The following is a 22536-nucleotide window of genomic DNA, read 5'->3' as shown; positions in this document are numbered from 1 at the left end:
TATGTGCTCAGTCTTTAAAACAGAGCACATGGGTGACTGTTTCGAGAAACAATCAATGTGTGAAAACAGCTAAGAATGAGATCGCAGAATCAGAGAATGGTTTGGGTTGAAAGGAACCTTAAAGACTATCTACTTCCAATTCTCTGCCATGGGCAGTGACACCTTCCACTACATGAAGTTGCCCAAAGTGACATCCAGTCTGGCCTTGAATGCTTCCAGAGAGCAAGGACTTCTTTCTTAAAAGGAAGACACTCTTTCTTTGCTGCTCTCACACACATGCTTTCTGATCAGAGTCTAGCAAGACAGAGACCATAAACACTTTCCAGTAACAGACTTGAAACAAATCCAACATGTCTACTTCCTCACTGTCTACCCAATAAAACAGAAACACCATTAATTAGATAGGGAGCAGCCACTGTGAGGCAACAGCAGAGTCTAACACACTGTACTCTTCCCCTTACCAAAGCCACCTGCTCTTCTCTCACGTACCTTCAGCCTCCTCCAGTTTTTGGATTTGCTTCAACACTGGCTGGATGTTTAGAAAGAGCCGGTGGCTGTTGCTGAGGAGCTGCAGCAGGTGCCGTGACCTGAAGGGGCAGCCTGTGTAGTAAACCAGTTTCCGTGCGGAGGGCAAACCATCTGGCTGGATCTCGAATTTTTTCCCCTGCATAAAGAGATGTCAGTGAAGTAAGCATGTTTTCAGCTACATGGCTGAGGTAGTTACAGCCTTATGTGTATGAGTAAGGAGATATGGCAATTCGGGCAGACTAACGGCTTTGCCAGGTCCCAGGTTGACAGCCCACTGCCAGGTGGATGCTGTTCCATCATACTCACCAGAAATGCCAGCTTCCCGATGTGTGACCAGGGAAAGTCATAGAGGAGCTGACGAACATGGTTCACCTCCTGCAACACATCAAACTCCCAGTCACACAGGGACTGGCAGGTACTGGGTGGAGTCAGTGATGTGCAAAGAATTTGCAAACAACCAAGAACGCGAGATATGCGGAGCCTGGCGCTCACAGGGGAGGCAGAGGAGCTGTGGTGGGGGGAGGACAGGGGAGCTGGACAGAGTTAATGCTACACCAGAAGGCTTTCATGGCAGTCTGTTACCTGATAGATGTGCATTCCTCTAAGGGTCAGGCCCAGGATAACTGTCGGGCGATCCTCCTTCTTATCCTGAAAGAACAGAAGAGCCTGGAGTCAAAGGTTAATCTATAAAGACGATGCTCTTGTTCTGGCACCTACTGCAAGAGAGGTAGCAGGACTGCTCATCAGGCAGATGCCATCTGCTCATTTGCTTTTTCTTGTTTCTAAAAAGCACCTTGTCTTGTTGATCCCTGAAAAATTCTGAGATCAGAAACACCTACAAATCCCCTTGTGCTGAGGCTTCCAGCTTTTCAACAGCAGCAGATACCCTAAACTGCTCCGGAGAGGGAATCCTACAGCTTAAGTGATTTGAGAGCATGGACAATTACTGTTCTCAGAAGCAATTTGTAAAAGGCTCTCTTACTACCACATTCTCTGTCTGCTGTATGCATGAACATTTCGGATTGGATATTAGGAAGTATTTCTTCTCAGAAAGAATAATTAGGTATTGGGAACAGGCTACCCAGGGGAGTGGTGGAGTCTCCACCTCTGGAGGTGTTTAAGGAAAGGGCAGATGCAGTACTTAGGGACATGGTTTAGCGGGCAATATTGGTGGAAGGTGGACAGTTGGACTAGATGATTTTAGAGGTCTTTTCCAACCTTAATGACTATGATTCTATGCACAGCTCTCACTCTCCAGGTGACAGAGAGCCCAAACCAAAAGTGACCTCTGTCCCCTCTCTTTGCCACTACACAGCTGATCCCACCCTGGGACTTACTGGACTTCAGGCATACATTTGCCAGGAGGGAACTAATCAATGCCCAAAGTTACAGGGACTTTCTCTCCTAACTTTTTTTTTTTTTTTTTAATCTCAGCAGCAGATGCTTTTAGGTGTTTAAGGCTGAGCTGGAAAACTACCTTGTATTTGTATGAAAGTACAGCGTGAGGAAAAACTTGCTTGGTAATTCAGAGATTCCTTTGCTTCTTTGCTTAAGCACCAAAAACAAAATATTATCCAGAACTAGTTAACTCAGTCTCCTGGCATGGCAGATCTAGAGAGGAACACATTTTCCTTACTAGGAGGAATGGGAGGAAGAAAACTGTTGGGTAAAATTTTCTGGTGTCACAGAGCTCAAACTTTACACTAAGACTTCCTCATCTGGCTTGTCAAGATACAAGCCTCACACCAACACATTTACCTCGCCCTCTAGCCCTCTGTTATTACCCATGTCCAGCAGAATCAGAACTCCAGTTTAAAGTCAGTAAGAAATACTTTCTGTCTCCTAAAGACAAAGAGCTTTAATAAATCATTGCTGGTCTAGAGTTGGGACATGGGGCTCAGCACTGTCTTTGCTTTCTTTCAGAATCCCCATCCTCAGCAGCAGGCACAAGAAGAGGGTAAGACAGAAGTGACTGCTTTTGAAATCCCAGGGTAGCCAGTGCACCAACACCTTCACCTGACGCCCCTGTGCTAAGTCAGGAGCTTCATGGCCTCTGGATTAGAGACCAAACTGGAATTTATCTCCTACAGAAAATACAAAGCTCTCTGTGTTTCTGCACTTTCCAGACAGGATTCTGACTGAGCACAAACAGCCAAGAAGTTTAATTACGAGTCTGACAAAGTAGAGCAACTCCATTTGGAAAAGAAGTCCCCGCAATTCCTAATTGCATGACCAGGTTTCACTCACCGAGAAGGAATACAAAACTGCTCAGCAGTCCTGTTTCTAGACCTACATTCTTAGCACATCACAATGAAGCAAATCCTGTTCAAGCAGGCTTGGTTAGAAATGCAAAGACTTAGGAACAAGCAACGATCAAAGAATCCAAAAGTTACACAGAGCTGAAAAAATATCAAGCACTCCAACAGGGTTGGAGTAAGGTAAGAAAGTTTGGATGATTCAGTGTCACCTCCAATTATTACATGGCATTTGCATGAAAGCTGACTCACCCTTTCAATGGACTGCAACAAAATACATTTCTCAGTGACTTCTCTGGCTCTGCCTTTGTCCACAGACAGGAAGGGACTAAGCAAAAAGTTAAGCTTTGCCATTCCTGTGGCCAGTTTCTTGGATGAGGAACAAAATAAGATTTCAACTACATGGGTAAACTGGCAGTTGGTTTGTTTGTGGGGATGGCCTCAGAGCCTGGAAATTTGTTTGGCCTCCCCAAATCAGAGGCAGGAGTCCCTCAATTAGACAGAAAGTAAAAAATGAAACAGTGCACCCAATTAAAGAGGGGAGAGATGTTTGAAATAAACTCTTTGTTTAACCTTCTGCAGCCTGTAGAAGTGGACAGGCACATCTTCCAACAAGCAGGACTCCTTAATGAACTTCAGCACAGCTTCCTTTGCACTCAGGCCTTGCTGTTCTCGGTGCATCTCTGGGGCATGTTTCAAGATGTAATCACTCCCCCTCTTCGCAATTATCTGAAGGAAAACAAACAAGTCAGCAACTCTTCAGTGAAGCCCACGAGAGGCAGCTGTGATCAACAGGAAAGCCAAGACTGGAGGAGGAGGAGGTTCATACTTCTCAAGAAGTTTGTTCATGTTCACCTCTATCCTCCTGGAGGATAAGCATTTAAAGCAGCCCAGATGATACTGATGTCTCCAAACAGGTCCGAGATGGAAAAATCATAACAGACTGAGACTACAGAGCTTGTGTCAGCCCTTTTCATTCTTAAGTGTTGGAATTAGTTTTCCTAACTCTTGGCATCCCTAAACGCTTATGGGCAGATAACAAATACAGCTCTGCATGCCAACATAATCAGCAGCAACATCTCCAAACACTGCAGAAATTCTTTATGGTCAGGGTGGGGTTTGCTTTTTTTTTTGGTTGTTCCTTTTTTTTTTTTTCCAAAAAGACCAGAAACTACACATTAGGCTAATTTAGCATTTCCATCCTCAAAGGGGAGGATAACGCTATCTCAAGCGATTTTGTGTCTGGAGTGGTTTTCAGGCACACAGCTTTGCTAAGCAGTAGAGAAACATGCACTGGACCTTTTATTCTTGCCCTGTGAGCAACCAGTTCTTGCGCTTTGACACATGCTCTCTCCATGGAAAGCAGGGCACAAAACCCCCCGCTACTCAGGGCATTTAAAACCTGATCCCACCAGTTACCTGTGAACATCCTGCCAGAAGCCAGCTGTCAACAACCAGATCCCATCACTCAATTCCCATTTCCATTTTAAATTAAGCTCCTGGTTTACTAACACCCCTTCTTTCTTCTTGCATGCCATGTCAGATCAGTCATCCTACCATAAGGAAGACTGGGCTCCATGAAGAACAACACTGATGCCATCAGCTGTGCAGTGTCAGCAGAAAGAAGTACCAGCTCCACAGTTCAAAGGGGGCTGCTCACCCTAGGGGCACCTGTGTTTTCTCAACAGTAGGAGACCTAAGGCAGCTATCGACCAAATGATCTTCCACAGTGATCTCCAGCACGTGTTGGAAGAGAACACACTGGAGGAGTACCTCCCCATAGCAGCCCAGGGGCAGGGAGAGAGGCGTCCCCATGACTGCCAGATTTTGCTCTTTGTAATGATAAATCACCCACATACTTGCTTGGGGCTGTAGCTCAGCATAGGTGAGCCAGGCTTTGCCTTGTCCTTTGCAGTGTTTGCCAAATGAAAAAATAGTCTCTGATAAGACTTAAATGCCCTATAAACTGAGTGCACCAGACTCAATTTTTCCAGCCTTTTATCAGCTGCCCTGTGCCAGGTGCCCTGCAGCAGGATGAAGGCCTCCTGTCAAGGAGAAAAGAGCACTTCTGGACAGCAAGGCAGGCTGGGACTCATGCATAAAGGAGATTCTACTAGCCTTGCCTCCCTGCCACAGCTCCTGCTCCAAACCTTCTCCCTGAAGCAGGGGACAGATCTAAATCAGGTTGCAGAGGTGGGTATGTCCAAGTGCTGGGAAATATCCTGCTCGTGCAGGTATCAGCAACAGAGGTGTCCATAACAAAGCTAGCTTCTTTTTCTATTTTTCTATTTTGACAACAGCTTTCATGACCATTTCACCACAAGAGCAGAACTCCCTGCAGGAAATCAACACTGACAAACCTTTTTTCCCCCCCCCCCCCCAAACCTTTAGTCCTCAACTTATTTGCTCAACAATTAAGCCAAATCGGGGTCTTCTAAGCTGTTAGTAGATCTTGGAGGGCACAAGCCAAGGCACACATGCTTACCAGTCAACATGTAAAACCATTTCCAGGCCCTTCCCTTTTCTCTTACTTCAATTCAGACCCAAATGAATAATGAAGTAGGCACCAGAGGTACTTCACAGCAATACTACCCCTAGGGTCTGGGTCTGTACATCCCAGAGGTAAGCATTACAGAGCCAGGACCAAAGGGCACACTATACATGGCATTGTGGCCCTGTAGTTTTCTGTAGAGCTTCAGTTGAACAGATTTTTCTGACATAATACTGCAAACACAATAGCCTTTAAGCCATAGAAAACTTTTAAAAAGCCACACTGCTGGAGTCATTCATTTGACACCAACACATTCCCTCACTAAGAAAGAGTACAACCACCCACCTCACATAGCCCAAGAAGAACTGTCACCTACAGCCAGCAGAGACAGAGGGCAGTTAACTCCTGAGGGAAATTCAGGGTGACACTGTCACTCTGCCTGATCATCACAGTGGGAACTGGGGAAGCTGTATGGCTGCAATTAGGTACCAGCTTAACATAGCTCCTGCTGCATGCACAGTATTAACAAAAAGATTCTCTCAGACTTACCCATTGTGGGAAATACGCCTGAGGTTCAAAATATTTCCCAGTATGGACCTCCTCCCTGTAGTTTCCCAAGTCTGCCTGTAAACTGTAGGCAGCCAGCAGGAAGTAGATTTCTTCTTTGTGGTTGCACCGAGACATAAGTACTTGCTCTTTGAGATGGCAGTAGTAGAGCTGCCTTGCCACCTTATCACTGCAAGACACAAAGGCAGGTTTGTGTGAGGAAGAGAAGAAATGTCAGGCTCATATAAGGCCACTCAAATGCATCTTCCTTGTGAGAGAAGGGATCCCTGATGCGTGTGATGCCACCAAGGTACAGTTAAGTGCATGTGGGAAACCCCAAGCCAAGCTGAAGGTCTTCTCACATGAAGCATTGTATAAACATGGGAAAGATTAGCCTCTATCTTAAGGAGCATGAGATCTAAGAAGGTAGGGCAGAGGGTAGATGAAAGAAAAATCATATCACACCTGTTTGGAGACTGACTACATCAAGCACTTTTGTTACTCTGGAAAGCCTATAGCAGTCAAGAGAATCAACTCCCTTGAATTCCAGTTCTGTTTCTTGCACACCTGTCCTCCTTTCCCCTCTAAACCTGGCACTACTTTTTCATTTCACCTTGCCTTAGGCTCAAGGTGCTTTTCAACAGCTAATTCCCTGCAAGGTAGATCAAAAGATGCAGAAGCCCTGGGCTTGTTTTAGTCTTCTTCCTCAGACTGCTAAACAGGGATAGTCTGATAAGGCATGTGGACCACTGATAATGTACACACACTTTGTAAGACCTCAAGGGAAGCATGCTGCTGACATGTATGCATAGATAAAGAGCTGGACATTACAGTCTGCATGTAAAAGCATGTGTGTATAAGTACCTCTGCACTGCTCCACAAACTCCTCCAATTAAATGACTAGTGCAAGAGAAATTAGCTTGTGATGCTAAAGGATACATAGATGGGGTGGGAGAACGCTATTGAATCCCTTTAGTTTAGTAAGACTAAACAAAGAACACCTAACAGCCAAACAGACTCCAGAAGAAAGACTCTCCTGCATCCAAATAAAAAAAAGAACAGGGGGGTGGCGGGCACAGAGGAAAAAAAAAGTCTTTGTTCAAGATGAGAACAAATGCCAAAAATTAAGTAAAGATTTTAATCTACTGGAATGATCCCAGCTCTTGGCTTGCCCTGGGGTCACAGCCACGCCAGCAGTGCTGATGCAAATCAACTCTGTCAGTTGTTCATTTCCAACTACCTCATCCTTTGTTCTGTACCATGCAGTGAGGGTGGCTGTGTTTTGAGGGCAGCCCATATTCCACGTGAATGGATCGCTCTCAAATGCAAAACTCTCTAACTTATGAAGTCATTTCTTTTGTCTATTTATGAAAGTCCATTTCCAGGAGTACACTGCACAGATACAAAAACCTGAACTAAAATTATTAGCACATGCTCTGGAGTATAAATAGCTGTTTTTGGTATATTCATCTGACACCTTTCGTACAACCAAAAGATGCAAACGGAAAGACTGTTAAACATACTTCAGTACTGTTGTAATTCAACCTACTTTCTAAACACAGATGGGAAAGCAGTCACCATCTTCTTAGGGACCTAGGGATAAGAAGCGTTAGATGGGGAAAATACTCATGGTTGGGAGAAGAAATCTGCTAAGTTCTTTTTAAAAAAAATAACTGAAAAACCAAGAAAAAAAACCCTCCACAAGACGATTTTTTACAGGAATGTTAATAAAGAAACACAAAACACAATTACTACCACAGAAAAGAACTTACCTTATTACCCTTCCATTTTCTACATAGTATTGTACTCTAAAGAATGCAACAAAAGGAGGGCTGAATTTCTCTGTTCCCTAGAGCAGAGACAGAAGAGAAGACATGTTAAAAAACACTAAGCGTGCAAAATTTCTCTTACCATTGGTAACATTCCCTTCTCCTCAAGCTTGCTCCCCATACTGCTTTTCATTTGCCAAATTTAGCCCTTCAGCAATTTTGGGGAGAATTTGACTATCACCGAGGCTCACGTAGATGAGGCATAATAAAACATTTAGGCAGGCAGAATGGCAAAATACCCTAGGAAGAGTAGAACAGTTTGGATGAGAGAGGATGAGCTGGGAAAAAGAGCCACAGTATAGTCTGGAGACGTCCGGCCTGGCTCAAAATTACCTAGCTCAGCACCTGGCAGCGCCTTGTACACATTAGTGCTGAACACAGCAAGTTTAACAAAACCTTCCCCAACGCATCAGGCACGCAGCAGGCAGCGTGCCATGCTTGCACCGCTGCAGTCTTTCCAGCACACACCTAGAATTAACCACTTATCTCTGCTCCACGCCACATCATACAGCAGGGACACGCGCTGCTGCAGGAGCTGCTCAGCCAGGCTGTACTGCCTGAGGCTGAGGTGCACCAGCCCAATATTAACTCCTTGCCTCTTGTTTGGCAGGGCTAATGGTTAGTTATTCACCTCTCCCTACAGCCACAGACCAAAAGGAGACATCAACGTCTGCTTCACATTTGAGACGTCTGTTAGAAGAAAGCCAGCAAGATATCTCTTGTTTTTACTACAGCCTTCCTTTCAGACTTACAGTCTCGTTTAAACAGGAGGAGGGGAAAAAAGGAACATCTTATCTTAGCTCATTCTCTCATCTTTCCTCCTTTGGCACTCACTTCTAATGTTTATACAGGTAGTTTTTTTTTCCACAAGGGGAGCTCCAAATTTTTGTTGGTCACATTCATCTCACTGTGCACAGCATGCCATGCACATCTGATGCTGACAGCAACTTCTTGATCATCAAATGTTTATTTATTTATTTACTTTTTACAGGAACTCGTCCATAGTCACCCTATTTTAATCAACAGGACCAGGCTTTCCAAAACAGTAGTCTCCAAAATTAAACACCTGTCTTACTTTGCTGGTTTCTTTCTTCCATTCCTTTGAGAAGTATTTGCTAAGCTTCTGCTCCAGGTCTATGAAAACATATTCATTATCTGAAAGGCAAGAGAGAAAAATATTTAATGTGAAAGAAGGAGAAATTCTTATTCATTACGTACTAAAATTACTTTACTGGATGTTTCCAACCAATACACTTGAAAACAAAAGCTGACTGGGGAATAGACAGAGGCAGGGAAAAGAAAGGGCAGTGGGACTCAGCGCACGTACTGCTCCTGACAGTATGACGGAAGCTTGGCTATGCCTCAGATGTTGAGCTGGAATTTCCTAAACTGCCACAAATGCTGAATCCTTCCTTTATGAGTCAAGGTCACTTACAGAAATAAAATATCATATTACCAAGATGACCATGCTATCAGTGTAGTGGGATAATTTTTTATTAAACAAGCAAGCCCTATCCAAATTTCCACTTTACCATCGTGTAGCACCATGGTCCAGAATGACATAAACAAGTAGACAGGGTCAGGTATTTGACAGGTTTAATCTTCTACGTATTAATGGGATCCTGTGAAATGGTGAGGAGGATCAAATCCAAATGTTCTCTTCAGATAGTTTGGTGTCTCCTGCTCACACCTAACTTCTTTCACAGAGCAAAAAGATGGATGAAAGGAAGGAAAATCTGACCTACCTCAAAGAACTGAGGCTTGTTCTCCACCTGGGTGAGTGGGAGCAAGAAAAAGAGCCAGTCTGAGCAGTGCATCATCTTGAAAGAGCTTTGTGCTGCTTTCAAAGCCAGTGTTCTGTGGGGTTACTTACCAATTATCAAATACAAACAACTCAGCCAATGACTTTTTTCTTAAGCCTTCTCAAGTCTCATAAAAAGAGATGCAATGGGTCCTTCAGTGGCAACGCCAGCTGAGCATGTTCACCTGACTAGTCAATCTATTCTTCATTCTTGCCCAGAAAAGTGTTATTACAAGTGACATAAGTCTAAATTGAAGACTTTGTTCGTAAGAAACATGAAAGGTGCAAAAGAAAAAAAAATGGAAGAAAGAACAGCACAAACACTCTTCTGACCCACCCAGACTTCCAGGCTTTGGCTCTTTCTTTCTGATGTCATAAAAAAAGGAGGAAGAAAAGAGGTGAATTGTTTCCAATAGAAGTTTACAGCCAAATGAAAACCAGCACTAGCACCAATACCGCCGATGGAGAAGTGGCACAGGCTGGCATTGTAGCAGGTATTTAAGGAGCAGTGAGCTCCTTGCCAGCCATCTGTGGAGTGCCCATGACAGGGCAGCTGGGAGAGGTACGTTGGCCCAAACCACCCATGCTTCTAAGTCCATAAAGATCAAGTAACACTACCTTGAAAAGGCTGCCAGAAGTCCTAGCCAGTTCCACCATAGTACAGCTATTTGTTACCCATACCCCACGGTCCCTGCATATCTGTCTTATTAATTAGGTTAGAGACATAATTCCAGACACTAGGCATGAGAACTTCAGGTCACTAGCGGGGTTTGCACACAAAATGCAAGAATAGACCAGGCTGAAGGAGGAGGACACCCCACACTCTCCCTGGTGGTCCTGCTCCTCCTCAACCCAGCATCCTCCCGCTCCTCCCTCCCTGCAAGAATGCTGCTCTGCATTCCTGCTTTAATGAAGTTAATATTGCTGGAATGTCAACCTGCGGTGTAAGCCTCCCTCTACAAAAACAAAGAGGCATTTCCCTCCCAAGCACTACATGGGTTGTGGGTTTTTTCCTTAAACTGGATTAGTGATGAAACTTAAGAGATCTCTGTTTGATGCTGAAACTGTTTCTGGCTTGAAAACAAGCTTCTCTCTAACAGAAATGAGGACATGGGATTGCAGTGCCTCACAGCAGCGCTGTGAGGTGTCATACAGAAATGCACAGATGGTCACCTTTCCAGGGAAGAGCTTGTCTGACCCATGGGTCCAACCAGGGCTGGATAATCAGCATGTACGAAGTGTCCTTGCTTTGCTGGCCTCACATGAATGGCAACAACCAAAGGAGCTGGCTTGGAAGCATGCATGCATGCCAACACGTAAACGTCCACTAGCAGTCACTGACACTGCATTCATCACTCTCTCAGCACTGGTGGTGAGCTTAAAGATACATCCCACTGACTTCTCTTAAAAGCTTCCTGTTCAGTCAGTGAGTTTGCAGCAGCGCAACATATGTATTTCCCTCAACTACAGCTTTCAAGCACCCTCAAATTAAATGGAAAATCTGTAACAATTTCACTTCAAATTAATAGTCACCAGAAATGCAATCATTCAAGCGCTCCTACTCTGCAAAATTAGCTTAGCACATTTAACATACTTACGCAAATATAGGACATGAACTGTTGCAAGCAAAAAAATGGGCCAGATCTCCAACCAGAATAAAATGACAGTTCTAATGAGTTATGTGGAAATATAATATGCATTATTCATATTACAGGAAAAATAGGAATGGACAATTCTGACTGTAATATATGGTCAAATGAACTGCAATTCACTGTTACTCTAAAAGCCTTTACTTCACATTGACTAGCGCCTCCTCATTCTGATTTTTGTTTTTAAAGGAAGGCAGTATAACTAAGTAATGGTGAATGCCAATAACCTGTTCTCCTCGTGTGCCCATTTTGGTTTGAAAGCACTGAGAAATGCCAGAGGCAGATCATATACTCATCATATGAAGAGGGAGAGCTGAGACCCACTTGGCAGACAAGAATGTTCTGCTAAGACCCTTGGTTGAGTCAAGTATATTTTAGTATTATAACTACCTAGACAGTCCAGGAGATTAGGATTCAAATAAAATATGAATTAGTGCAAAGCCAAATTTCCCCATAGCAGGCATTTCCTGCTGTAAAAGAAGGGAAAACACAACTGTCCTTGGCTACAGCACTTAATTTCACCCAGATGCTGCAAGAAGCCTCACTGCAATATCACTGCTCTCTCTGTCAACAGAAAAGAGACCAGAAGCAGAACAGAGGAATGGTGGGGAGAGCAAGTATTAGGAGAGATGGTCAGGAAAGTTGAAAGATAGACAGAGAGAAAGACAGATGGAGAGAAAGAAAGACAGAGAAAGAAAGAAAAAGCAAAGCAAAAAGACCTCACAACAAACGTGCTACAAAACTCATATAACTTGTTAAACCTCCGCAAACACCAGCATTTGTTTGTTTTTTTGAAGAAAAGAGGGCCACACTCTCCTTCTGTGAGTAGAGTTCACCAAGCTTCCAAGTGGCGGTGACCTGGGAACATCAATGTCCACGTGGCATCTGCTGCAACGACCCCCACAGAGCATCTGGATGCTCTTGGTGCTACCTTTCAAGCCAACAGGAAGAAACCTCGTCCACTTCTCAATCCCTAGTTGATTAGTAGAAGAACTTGGTTCAGGATAACTTTGTGTTTTTAGCTTTAGCTGTTAAGTACATTCATCCCAAGAGCAGAAAGGAAAAGTTTTAACAGGGGCTGGGAATACAGCAAGGGGATGGCTGCAGTCCCTTACCTGAGACAAACAGAAAAATAAAAGGAGGCAATGTTAAGAAGCACAAAATAGTTTGGCTGTCAGGAACTGCTGAGATAATGGCCTAGTCATACCTGACAATGAGCACATACTGCAGGTATTTTGTGTTAACATCTTAAAGCTAGCAACATGGCATGCCCAGGCAAAACTCTTTGGACTTTTGGCAGAGGATTCTTCTGCACAAGAAGAGCTGCAGAACCATTCCCAGCATTCCTCATCCAGGGGAAAACCTACTGTTTGTAGTCCCCATACAGGGGAGCACCTTAATGGATGAAGCACTGATGGTGAAAGGGAAAAACTGACAAAAGGTGAAGGCCAAAGAATGCTGTCCTAGGTAAAGATCATGCAAGTACTTCCAGAGGGGATTATATACATTTCTGAAGACCTGACCACCTGCAAGTTTGCCCAGATGGCATGTTTCTGCACATATTTTCCCTGCATTTTAAGCAACTCTTGACTGAGGTACTAAAGTCATTACAGTGAATTGTATCTTCTTTGTTTAGGACAGGGGAGCAACTCACAAATGAAATACAACTATCCCTGCCGATATCTGAGGGAAAAGCAGTAGAAGCAGGGGTAGCAGGGAAGGACTGGGGTGTACAAATCACCTGAGGGTATTTTGGAAAATTTCTCTGTTATCACCTGCCTTCTTAAGAGACAGTTTGATATAACAGATACCCACGTAACACAATGTACAATGCTGTAGACTATTCTGCCTACAAACTTCAGTACTGAAGGATGCACTGGTGCAGAAGAGTTACCTGTAGACAGAGAGGTCCTGACAGAGTTAACCACCAAGCTCCCTGCTAAGCACACAAGTAAGGAGGACTGGGAGCTATTCTTCCCTGGGTCTGGCAGTGTGAGCAGCCAGAGCTGTAATAACTGAAGGATGATCCTTGAGGCAAGGGAGCTGAAGCAGAGGGATTTGGTTTTGTAAGAAAGCCAACCTGACAAACTGGTATGAGCACACCAATAGACACAGTGGCAGGGTCCAAGAGTTGAACACTTGCTTCTTCCCAGTCAAAAGCTTCTATCTGCTTGGACTGAGAAAGGTTTGATCCTAGGAGAAGCCCAAGATTTAGGACTGCAGGGATTTGGGTTACAACAACAAAGGAGACCTGGCTGCTCTTTGTCTGCTGACAAACAGTTTTGCTTTAGAAGACTGAACTCTGTTGCTGCATACATGTTCTGATAACAGTAGGGAAAACTCTTGCAGGGCATCAGATAAGATTAACCCTGCATGAGGAGCTGCAATGTAAGACCCAGCTGCTGAAACCTATGGAGTCAGCATGAACCTGGAAGGACTGCAGGGTCTTTCACAGAACAAATTACAAGAAAAAAATGCACTTAAGGAGCAGCAGAACACAAGGTATAGCCTGCTTGATGACCTGTGACAAAACTTGAAGAGCAACATATCCCAAGCTCCATGCTGGTGTTGCTTTACATTAACATACTCTCCTGAATATAATTTTCAAAGGGATAAAATTCTTCCTACAAACGCAAAGATCTTTCTTCCCCTTTACAGTTGTCTGAACTGCTTTCAGTCTTGAAGGGGGAAAAAAAAAAAAAGGCAAAAGAGCAACAGAAGTGAAAAATCCTGTCCTCTTGCCATTACTATTGCCTTAAATCCTAAAGTTTGTCCTCAGGATTTGTAAAAGTTGGAAATTAAGGAGAGCCGCAAATTCTCTTATCCTTTAAGCAAGGAACACTGGAAGATATGCTCCAAGACCTAGAGCTTAGATCTCACAGCAGTTATTGTTTACAGCTTGCACAGTGCTTAGTAGTGCTATTTTCGTTTTTGCCACACATGGGGATTAAACTTCTGTTTATGATTAAGGAGCCCAACTTCTCCCCCTCACACACATACTTACTATGAGACCAACTGAGCATTAGCGTATCTGTACAATGTCTGCAGGTCAAATGGGCTCCTAATCCAGATAATCCACCCAGTGTGATTGGTTACAGTTCTGCAGAAATGGCATAATTTTCATTTTCTTGTCCCCACTGACAATCAGGGTTTTGATGACAAATTAACAGCAAGGTAATGGATGCAGGTGGATTAGAATACTTTGTTCTGCATGTGGCAGTATCAGACTGTCAAAAATAAATACACATTAGATCTGTGAAATACGTCCTTATTGGAACGGGGCAGTTGTTTCTTAAAGATGGCATTGTAGAGCTGCAGCACCAGGAGGTGAAAATTTGATATAGAGGAGGAATATTCTCTGCTACAAAATGCAGAAGCTTCCTCTCTAGTTTTTAGATACCCAGCCCACCTAGACCTGCAGCAAACCTTCCATTCACTAACTGCAGTAAGCACACTGAATCCCTGCCTGGCAAAGGCATTTGACTTTACCCACAAGATAACCCTGGGCAATGCAAAACTTACCCAGGCCTCCCCACAACCCAGACAGGCTACTACCCAAAGCCCAAAGATGGACAGCACTACATCTGCAACAGAAGCAAGCCCTCAGTTACCACTGGCAGCAAGAGATTTGTTTGTTGTCTAGGATAGGAAAGGGGGTGGAAATCAAGTTTGGGAACAGAAAACAAAAGACTTCTTTTGCTACAGCTCCAAGTAAGGACTGAAAGCAGGTAACAGAAGAGAGCAGCAGCACACAGGCCAGGTTTGCCCCCTGTCTAAAGAGTGAGCTGCAGCCTTCTTGGTTTCTGTGGCCATTCACTTCTGATACTTCCCTCCCTCCTGTTGTCTGGCACCCAAAATCCAGACAATTTCTTAAGCAAAGTAACAAACAAAAAAATTCCCTTCCTCATCCAAAATCTTGACACTTGCCTGGGTGGAGGAGGTGTCAAGGTGAGCACACAGACGGCCTTCAGCCAAGCAGCTTTAGAAAGTGAGCTACAGCAAGCAAGAGTGAAGAACACCAAGGAAAACAGAACAAAAGGAGAGGTCCCATTCAGTCTACTGGGCTTCTGCAACCCTCTTCCCTCTCATTTTTCTAAGAGCACTGCAAAGAATTAGCTTATCTAAAAAGTAAGAGCATTTTTGTGAAGCAAGCAAAGATTGTTTATGTTTAAAGCTACAGGCAACATACTTCTGAGCTGTAAGTAGCACTACTTTATTAAGCTAGTTGAATTGGGGCATTTATACTGTATTTGCAACAGAGAGGCATCTGCCAAAAAAGGGTATTTTAGGGACAGAGCCCTTACACTTCAGAGAGAGAAGGAAACCACAGAAAATGGGCAGGAAAGGAAAAAGCAGAGTTCAGAAAATACAAAACAAGAAATATACAATGAGAAGGGGAAAGTGAAAGTGGGAGAAAAGCATCTAATTTAAAGAAAATGGGAATGGAGTTATCCCGTCTTGCAGGGAAGGACAAGAACATGAATTTCACGAGGCTCCCAACAAGCAGAACAGGCAAAAACTGGCATTACAAAATGCCGCAGGGAGGGTGAGGTGATTCACAGGAACACAGTCAATCTGTTGAAAAGGCTAAGGGCATTCAGGTCTTTCTCACTGGAAGGGGAATAAAGAACTGCACAGGTTTAAATCCACAGATATGTGTGTCAGCTACTGGTTTAGTTATGTTGATGGAACCTCCTGGAGACTCTCCACAGATTAAGGAGATAAACAGCTTCTTCCCATCTTAACTTCAATGTAATGCTCAGAAAAATGAAAAAGTTTTCAGAGAAAGGACAGAAAGGAAAATGAGTTGAGAAAACTCAAGAAACAATTTTCTCCCACATACTCATACGCAGGCAAAATAAACCTCACTTAGGATTCATAAAGTTATTCTCATTTCACTGATAACATCCAGAGATCCTGCAGTAAATAGTGAAATACTTGAGAAAAAATTTAGAGAGAGAAGTCTATTCACATTTTGGAAATAGGGGAATGCAGAATAATGGAACAACAGATTAATTACTATTTTCTAAGAGGTTGGAAGGTGTTGATGCACACTGTCCTAGAAATGTAATATCTCCTATCGGTTTGCTCCTTTAAGTTTAAGGCATCATCTTACACTGTCACCTGGTCAATACCAAGACACAGGACCAGCAGACTGGACTTCAATTCATGTACTAAGAGATTTTATATTTCTCAGATGATATTTCAAAACACAATTTTCCTACTCCTCATGTATTCAGTCCCCATAAACCATTTAAGTTTCCTCTCCCCATTTTTCAGCATTCTTTGCACATGACTTCAGAACATAAATAACATTTCCAGCCCCAGATTACTTTTAAAATTCACCTCCTGACCAACAACTGACAGTTTTGAACTCAAACAGTGACAAATATGTTGGCTAGCAAGTTAGCTATAGGGGAGAAAGAAAATTCCACAAAGAGGTAGAACATAAGAACAAAGGAAGAGAACAAAAGGGCCCCCCTTCTCCCAATTTGTCTACCCACATACCAAAGATCAAAAGAGCTCTCAGAAGCCTGTGTATAATCTACATACTTTGTGACCTTATTACTATCAAATTCCCCACAGCCATGGCCAGTGTGTATATATGCACACACTGTAAATACACACAAGCAGGTCTGTGGAAGTTTGCCAAGTCATTTGTTCTGTGCATTGAGTTTGCTTACTTTTAACAATGCTGAGGCCAAAGAAATGAGGCTCTTTAATCTTCACTAAATCACAAACTTGCTGGAAGAGCTCCTGTCCGGTGGCTTTGACCTGAAAGAAACAACCAATCCAATGTTACAGATCGCTCACAGACCCAAATGGACCAATTCTCCTTCCTTACATTGGTCAATACATTTCTGGATACCAGCGCAGAAGAGCTCACAAAGAACAAGATTTGTTTTCAGTATTATCATCACAGAAAAATTATCAATGTGTTGCTTTTGTTCCTTCCCACTGCAAAGTGGCTCTGCTCAGTAAGACACGAATTCAAATCTCCTATTTATTGGCACTGTTGTTTAAGACTGGAGTGCTAGTTTTGTGCAGTGCTACTCACAGGTGCTCTCAGGAGAAGAGTTTGTAAACATAGAAATCAAAACACTGCTCTCTTGTATAAATATTTTTCAGATATTAAGAGAAACAACAAAACATTCATTCAGGAGAACTAAAAACCAAAGTACACAAAGGAATTCGAGACGGTATTCCTACATTTACCTGAAATGCCTTGTGGGTTACAGATGAAGTTGCTCTCTACCTCACACAGAACAGCTTATTCTGTCTTCACTGACTTCTGGCTACACAACAATTAACATCTGCATTTTCAGAAGCTGTCGCCAATTGTCTGTGGGCTTTTTCCTACTTCCTTGCCACATGGAGGCTGGTCCAGCACAAGCCACCTCTAGCAAGGTGGTGATACGGGCTACTTGCATGTGGCAAGGATGTGTACAGTGATTGGAAAACTCCCCCATTAGGAGTCTTTTCAGTTATAGCCTTATTTCCCTCACCCCATCACACCACCTCAGGAGCACAACTCAACAGACTAGCAAAATCCCACAAAATCCCCAACCCTCAGGAGACGTGGGAGGAGTTCTGAGCCAGAGCAGCTGCTGAGAGCAAAACAGTCCTGAGACAGACAACCTAAGTGCTGCCTGGGTTGCAGCCAGCTGCTGTGAAACCAGCCACAATCTCTCAGCTGTTCTGTGCCACTGCTGGGCAGTGCCAAGCAGCAGCAGCAGCTGCCATCCTGAGGTAGGAAGCAAAGAAAACAGGGTAGAATTCTATCTCTGAACTTGCCTGCAATGTAATCACCACCAAATTAATTGCCACCACATTTCCTCAAGCCCTTTTAGGGCTGGCATGCCATGCTGCCCAGAAGCAGGTTGTACTCTCCTCCCTGCCCCAGGATGTACCATGTCACTAGATATGGACAATGGGAAATGAGGTCACTGACGTTTTTTGTTTGCTTGCTTTGTCTTTTCTTCTTGACAATGTGCCATCAACCAGCCACTCACTATTGCTTCACCCAAAGCTTTGAAACCTGCACTACACCAACACATGTGCCCAACATGAACTTTAGGAGGAGAGGTGATAACGTACAATTCTGTAAGACCCCAAATGGTAAGGGTACGTTCTCACACCTAAAAGTGGCATTTCCTCAGCTGCCAACAACATGCAGTTGTAACTAGCATTGAAATCTGCCTTGTTTCTCAAGAAAACAAGCTCTGTGCATGTCTCCTTTCTGGGAAGTACTGGATGACCTACCTGTAGCCAGAATGATTATGCACATACAACAATCACTAGGAGCACAGGACTATGTAAAAGCTACATAAATAGGTATATTTTGTGTCGTGCTTTCACACCTAAGGGAAGAAAAACCTGCTGGAAGTTGCTTACTTCTATGAACTGAACACTTTGACGTTTTGTGACACTCACCTCAAAAGCAGCAGTTTAATGAGGTTTCTTGCACAGCAGGTATGTGAACTACCAACTTGTCCATTCTCCTTTTGGCATTTTCCTACTGTATCCAGTTTTACTCCCAAACTTCATAGCTATGCAATACTGATAACACTTGCAATCTCTGTTTCCTCCTCCTACGTTCCCCTGATAGAACAATCAACATTTCCTTGTGAATTTTCCATTTTTTGTGGTTCTGTTTGGCCTTTCCTCCCTTTGCACATGGTTCACTCATTCCGTTCCAAACACACTATGCATCATTCCTTCCTCTGACAGGGCCTGATACTCAGCTTTGTTCCACATCAGACTGGACTAAATTTCATAGCGTGAAGAAACTCGAAAATAAAATCACGTGCAAGGTTACATGTGCTACTCCAGAGTCATTCTGCATGCAAGTATTCATACATGTTGGTCATTCATCTCTATTCTAGTGGTCCATATGCTTTAAAGCTCTGCTGCTCACAGAATAACTGGAAGACTTCACACCTTCACCTGCTGCCCCTCAACAGACAGGACTATGCCAGACTTTCTCTCTTCCCAAGTTTCTGCTCACATTCCCACCTCTGCTCTGCCAGCTAGGCAACAAGCAACAACTGGGGGCACTTCTGAGACACCAGAGCACTGGTGGGATGGCTGGCTGTCCTGCTCCTTTCAGGAAGCAGTCTGACCCTCGCTAGTCTAGGTCTCTGTCCTTTATTCAGCTGCTATCACTGAAGAAACTTCTCAAAAATATTACTGAGACAGTCACAAAATCTAGTTGATATTGACCAGTGGGTTCAAAATGAGGTAAGCCAGCACAATGGGAGGTAAAGAAAACTGGACAAACTGGATGCTGCTACAGTTCTTTGATGTAACTGATAGACAATACTTAGAGAACAGTGTTCTTTCTCACCATTCCCTCAAATCAGCCAACATAACTCTCATGGTGGGCACCTAAATTAATACAGATCTGATGAGGGGCAAAGAAACTTTAAAATGGCTCCCACTTTTCTCCCTTCAACATCAGTATCTAAGAAGGGCACAAAATGAATCCATCTTAAAGAACAGGCTTCCATCTACAAGCGACCACACAAAACACATATAGGAAAAGTCTCATCCGGAAGGATGGAATTTATATGATAGGAGGAGAAAGAAATTATGTGCATAAACTCTTTTCTTATCAGGGAAGGGATCTGTAATTTATTCTGCTGGAAGGATAACGATTCCTACCTACCTCTCTGAGCTCCAAGCTTGTTTAGTATTTGCATTCCACACTGAGGAGGTTAAAAGGCTTTGGAAACATTAAGTAGCGGCATTATTATTCTAATAAATGCACAGGCTATCATCTGTGGTTGTCCTAATTAAATTTGTGTTCTACTAATATTACTGGAAAATTGCCTTGATGTTCCTTTTAGAAGATCTCTCCAGCTGCAAAATCCTGATTTTTGTTGTTGTTTTGAAGGGGTGTTGTGGTAAAGAATGAAGCCAAGTGAAAAACTGAGTTTGGTGACTTGCCCAGTTGTAAGAGATCATGTTTCACTCTCTATGCAATTAGGACACAACTGTGTTTTGAGAACTTGTGTTTTGACCCAAGCAGATATTCTCTTTCACACTCAGGTATCTCCGCATATGTATTTTTAGAACTTTATGGCCACTGAAGCATGAAACAGCAGAAGTGAGGAGGGAAAATGTCTTAAAAGGTCTACAGATGGATGTGGTGCCACAGATCTCTCCGGGGAAAGGGAAAGCAATACTCAAGGACCCTTAGCTCTTTCCAGGAGCTGCAGGAAGGCAGGTGGGAACTGGGAGATGCTGCCTTCACTCCATCCCCACAGCACTCAGTGTGAAAGGACATTCCTTATGATTTATTAAGCTGCCGCAGCCCAGGGCACTTCACAGTCATATTTTAAATATAGACTATAGTTATTGCTGCCTGCCTGAGACTGGGCTTGGGAACTCCTGCTGCACTGGGACACTGCCCAAAGACCCAGGAGCTTGGGCAGCCCCATAGCTGTCATATGCTCTTGGGACAACATTCAGCTAGATGTGTGATATCACAGTTAAAATGCCAGCCAGAGACCAGAAGAGGAGCAATGAGACCAGAAAGGGCTTTGGGTATCCCTGGTTGATCCTCTGCTCATTTCATGCTGAGCCAAACCAAATGGCAATGCCATCAGCCCGACCTGTGCATTGTACTTCTGCACACGAGTCTGCACCTCAAGAGAGGCAGGGCAGGCCCTGCTATCTCACATCTTTAGCCTTGCTGATAAAAGCTATAAAAAGGTGAGATTTAGGGTCAGTCTCAACAGACCATTACCATCGGCCTTTGCACCTGCTTCTAGGAGCTTAATTAAATTCTCCTGTTGTGGCTTGCACAAAGCCAATAGACTGCAGAAGTCTTTCAGGAAGTGGCTGGGCTGAATTTGAACAGATGACCTGCAAGCAGAGAGCCCCAGGTATTACTACTGAAGTCTTGTTCTGACCAGCCCTTGTGGAACTTTCTGTTAATGATGCTACATTTAGGCATAACAGGTAGGAAAATTCCTACGTGGATTTTGAACATTAGCATGTGTGCCATGTTTTCAGCTGAGTGCTTAGAACAGCTCACCTCACCTGTCTTCCTTCTTTCCTCCTTCCAGGGGAAAGCAAATAAAACTAAAGGAAAAATCTTACCAGTGCACATCTGAACACCTGCACACAGTCACAGGGGAGTGCTCAGATCTGTCACCTAAGCTGAAGTGCCACGGCCAGTTTGGTTTCTCGCAGGCTGAGGAGCAAGCAGCATCATGCAAGGAGGCCATGGGCGCTGTGGTGGGCATGGGGCTGCGCCAAGCAGGCAGCCAGCAGGGTTCTGCCAGCGCTCCCGCACATGCACTCACATATTTGAAGAGCTGATCAAAGAAATGAAGCGACTTAGCTGTGGTCAGGGTGTGTGTACAAGTACTTGAAGGAGGGGGGAAAAAGCCTCAGAGGCTGTTTACTCTGCCTTGGAGTCTTTCAAAGACATTGACAGGCTCTCAAAGCAGAAATAGCTGACACACCAGTGTAAATGGCTGTTATTAGGTGTGCTTGCTAAATCATCAGGGCATTTCAGGTTCAATTTGAAAAATCTCTGGTTTATTAGTGGAAAAAACACTGTGGGCGCTTAAAAAAAAAAAGCCCCAACAAAACAATAGCAGAAAAAGAACAGAGGTTACCTCCATCCCAGAAGTTCTGAGTAACTCTACTAATGTTTTGAAACCACCCAATAAGAAAATGGAGTGCCGATTACACTAAGATGGATAATAGCCTTTGGGCCAGCAGACCAGGATTTGAGAGAACAACAGGAGCTAACAAAGCCAACCCCGGCCTGGAGCGAGGCCTCCCAGCATCCCTTGAGAGCCACTCACCCCCACAGTCAGGCTGAGCTGCTCCCGGTCTGGCAGGAAGACGCAGACGCTGCGGCCCTCGGGCTGCATCCTGCCAGACAGCAGTGCCCGGCTCATGGCGGGCAGCTCCACGTGGCCCCGCCAGCAGCACCCGGCGTCTCCTCTCTGCTGTGGATGAGCGTCAGGCTCCCTTCATCCCATGCACCTGCCGGGAAGGGGAGAGTGTCAGTGAGGCTGTGGTGAGGCCCTGCCCATTGCAGCTCTGCCTAACTGCTGGCTGAGGTTGGCTGCACTGTGCCAAGAGGGCAAGTCCTAGTGGCATCCGACTCACCCATTTTATGAGGCCACTGCCAATGTTTCTGACAGCATCGTGGCACAAACTGCATAGAGACGACCTTCGCATAGCCTGAGAGGCACAGCAGAGTGCCATAAAGCAATCAGATTTCCTTAGAATAATGAACCCAAAACAAGATCGGGATGTACGTAAGCAATGAGACAGATGACACCACAGGCCACTGCCCGAAAAAGCCCATGAGGGAGAGGGAGTGCCACCTTCTTCAGCCAGTGCCACCTGAAGCGGAGGATTTTGACAAGCTGTCTGCACACAGGACTTCATCCGAACCATGATCTCTTCT

At 44.2% G+C, this 22536-nt stretch overlaps 1 protein-coding gene across 5 annotated transcripts in view; it reads right to left on the bottom strand.

Moving 5' to 3' along the window:
- FRMD1 (FERM domain containing 1) overlaps positions 1-22536 on the bottom strand; it is a 36805-nt gene that overhangs the window by 6701 nt on the left and 7568 nt on the right. For 4 of the 5 annotated variants that reach the window (XM_021390822.1, XM_021390818.1, XM_021390819.1 and 1 more), the window contains exons 2-10: positions 21923-22106; positions 16784-16874; positions 8716-8804; positions 7593-7669; positions 5824-6010; positions 3357-3512; positions 1111-1176; positions 835-903; positions 490-664 (exon numbers count right to left, since the gene is read on the bottom strand). In XM_021390822.1, coding sequence (XP_021246497.1) covers positions 490-664; positions 835-903; positions 1111-1176; positions 3357-3512; positions 5824-6010; positions 7593-7669; positions 8716-8804; positions 16784-16874; positions 21923-22018 — 1006 coding nt within the window. In that variant the 5' untranslated portion in view covers positions 22019-22106. The remainder of the gene's footprint in view (positions 1-489; positions 665-834; positions 904-1110; positions 1177-3356; positions 3513-5823; positions 6011-7592; positions 7670-8715; positions 8805-16783; positions 16875-21922; positions 22107-22536) is intronic. The other variant, XM_021390821.1, reaches the window with a different exon arrangement.

The sequence above is a fragment of the Numida meleagris genome, chromosome 3 (assembly GCF_002078875.1).
Source record: "Numida meleagris isolate 19003 breed g44 Domestic line chromosome 3, NumMel1.0, whole genome shotgun sequence".
Taxonomy (NCBI): domain Eukaryota; kingdom Metazoa; phylum Chordata; class Aves; order Galliformes; family Numididae; genus Numida; species Numida meleagris.
Note: the sequence above shows the minus strand (reverse complement) of the source record. Positions and strands in the feature narration are given on the sequence as shown.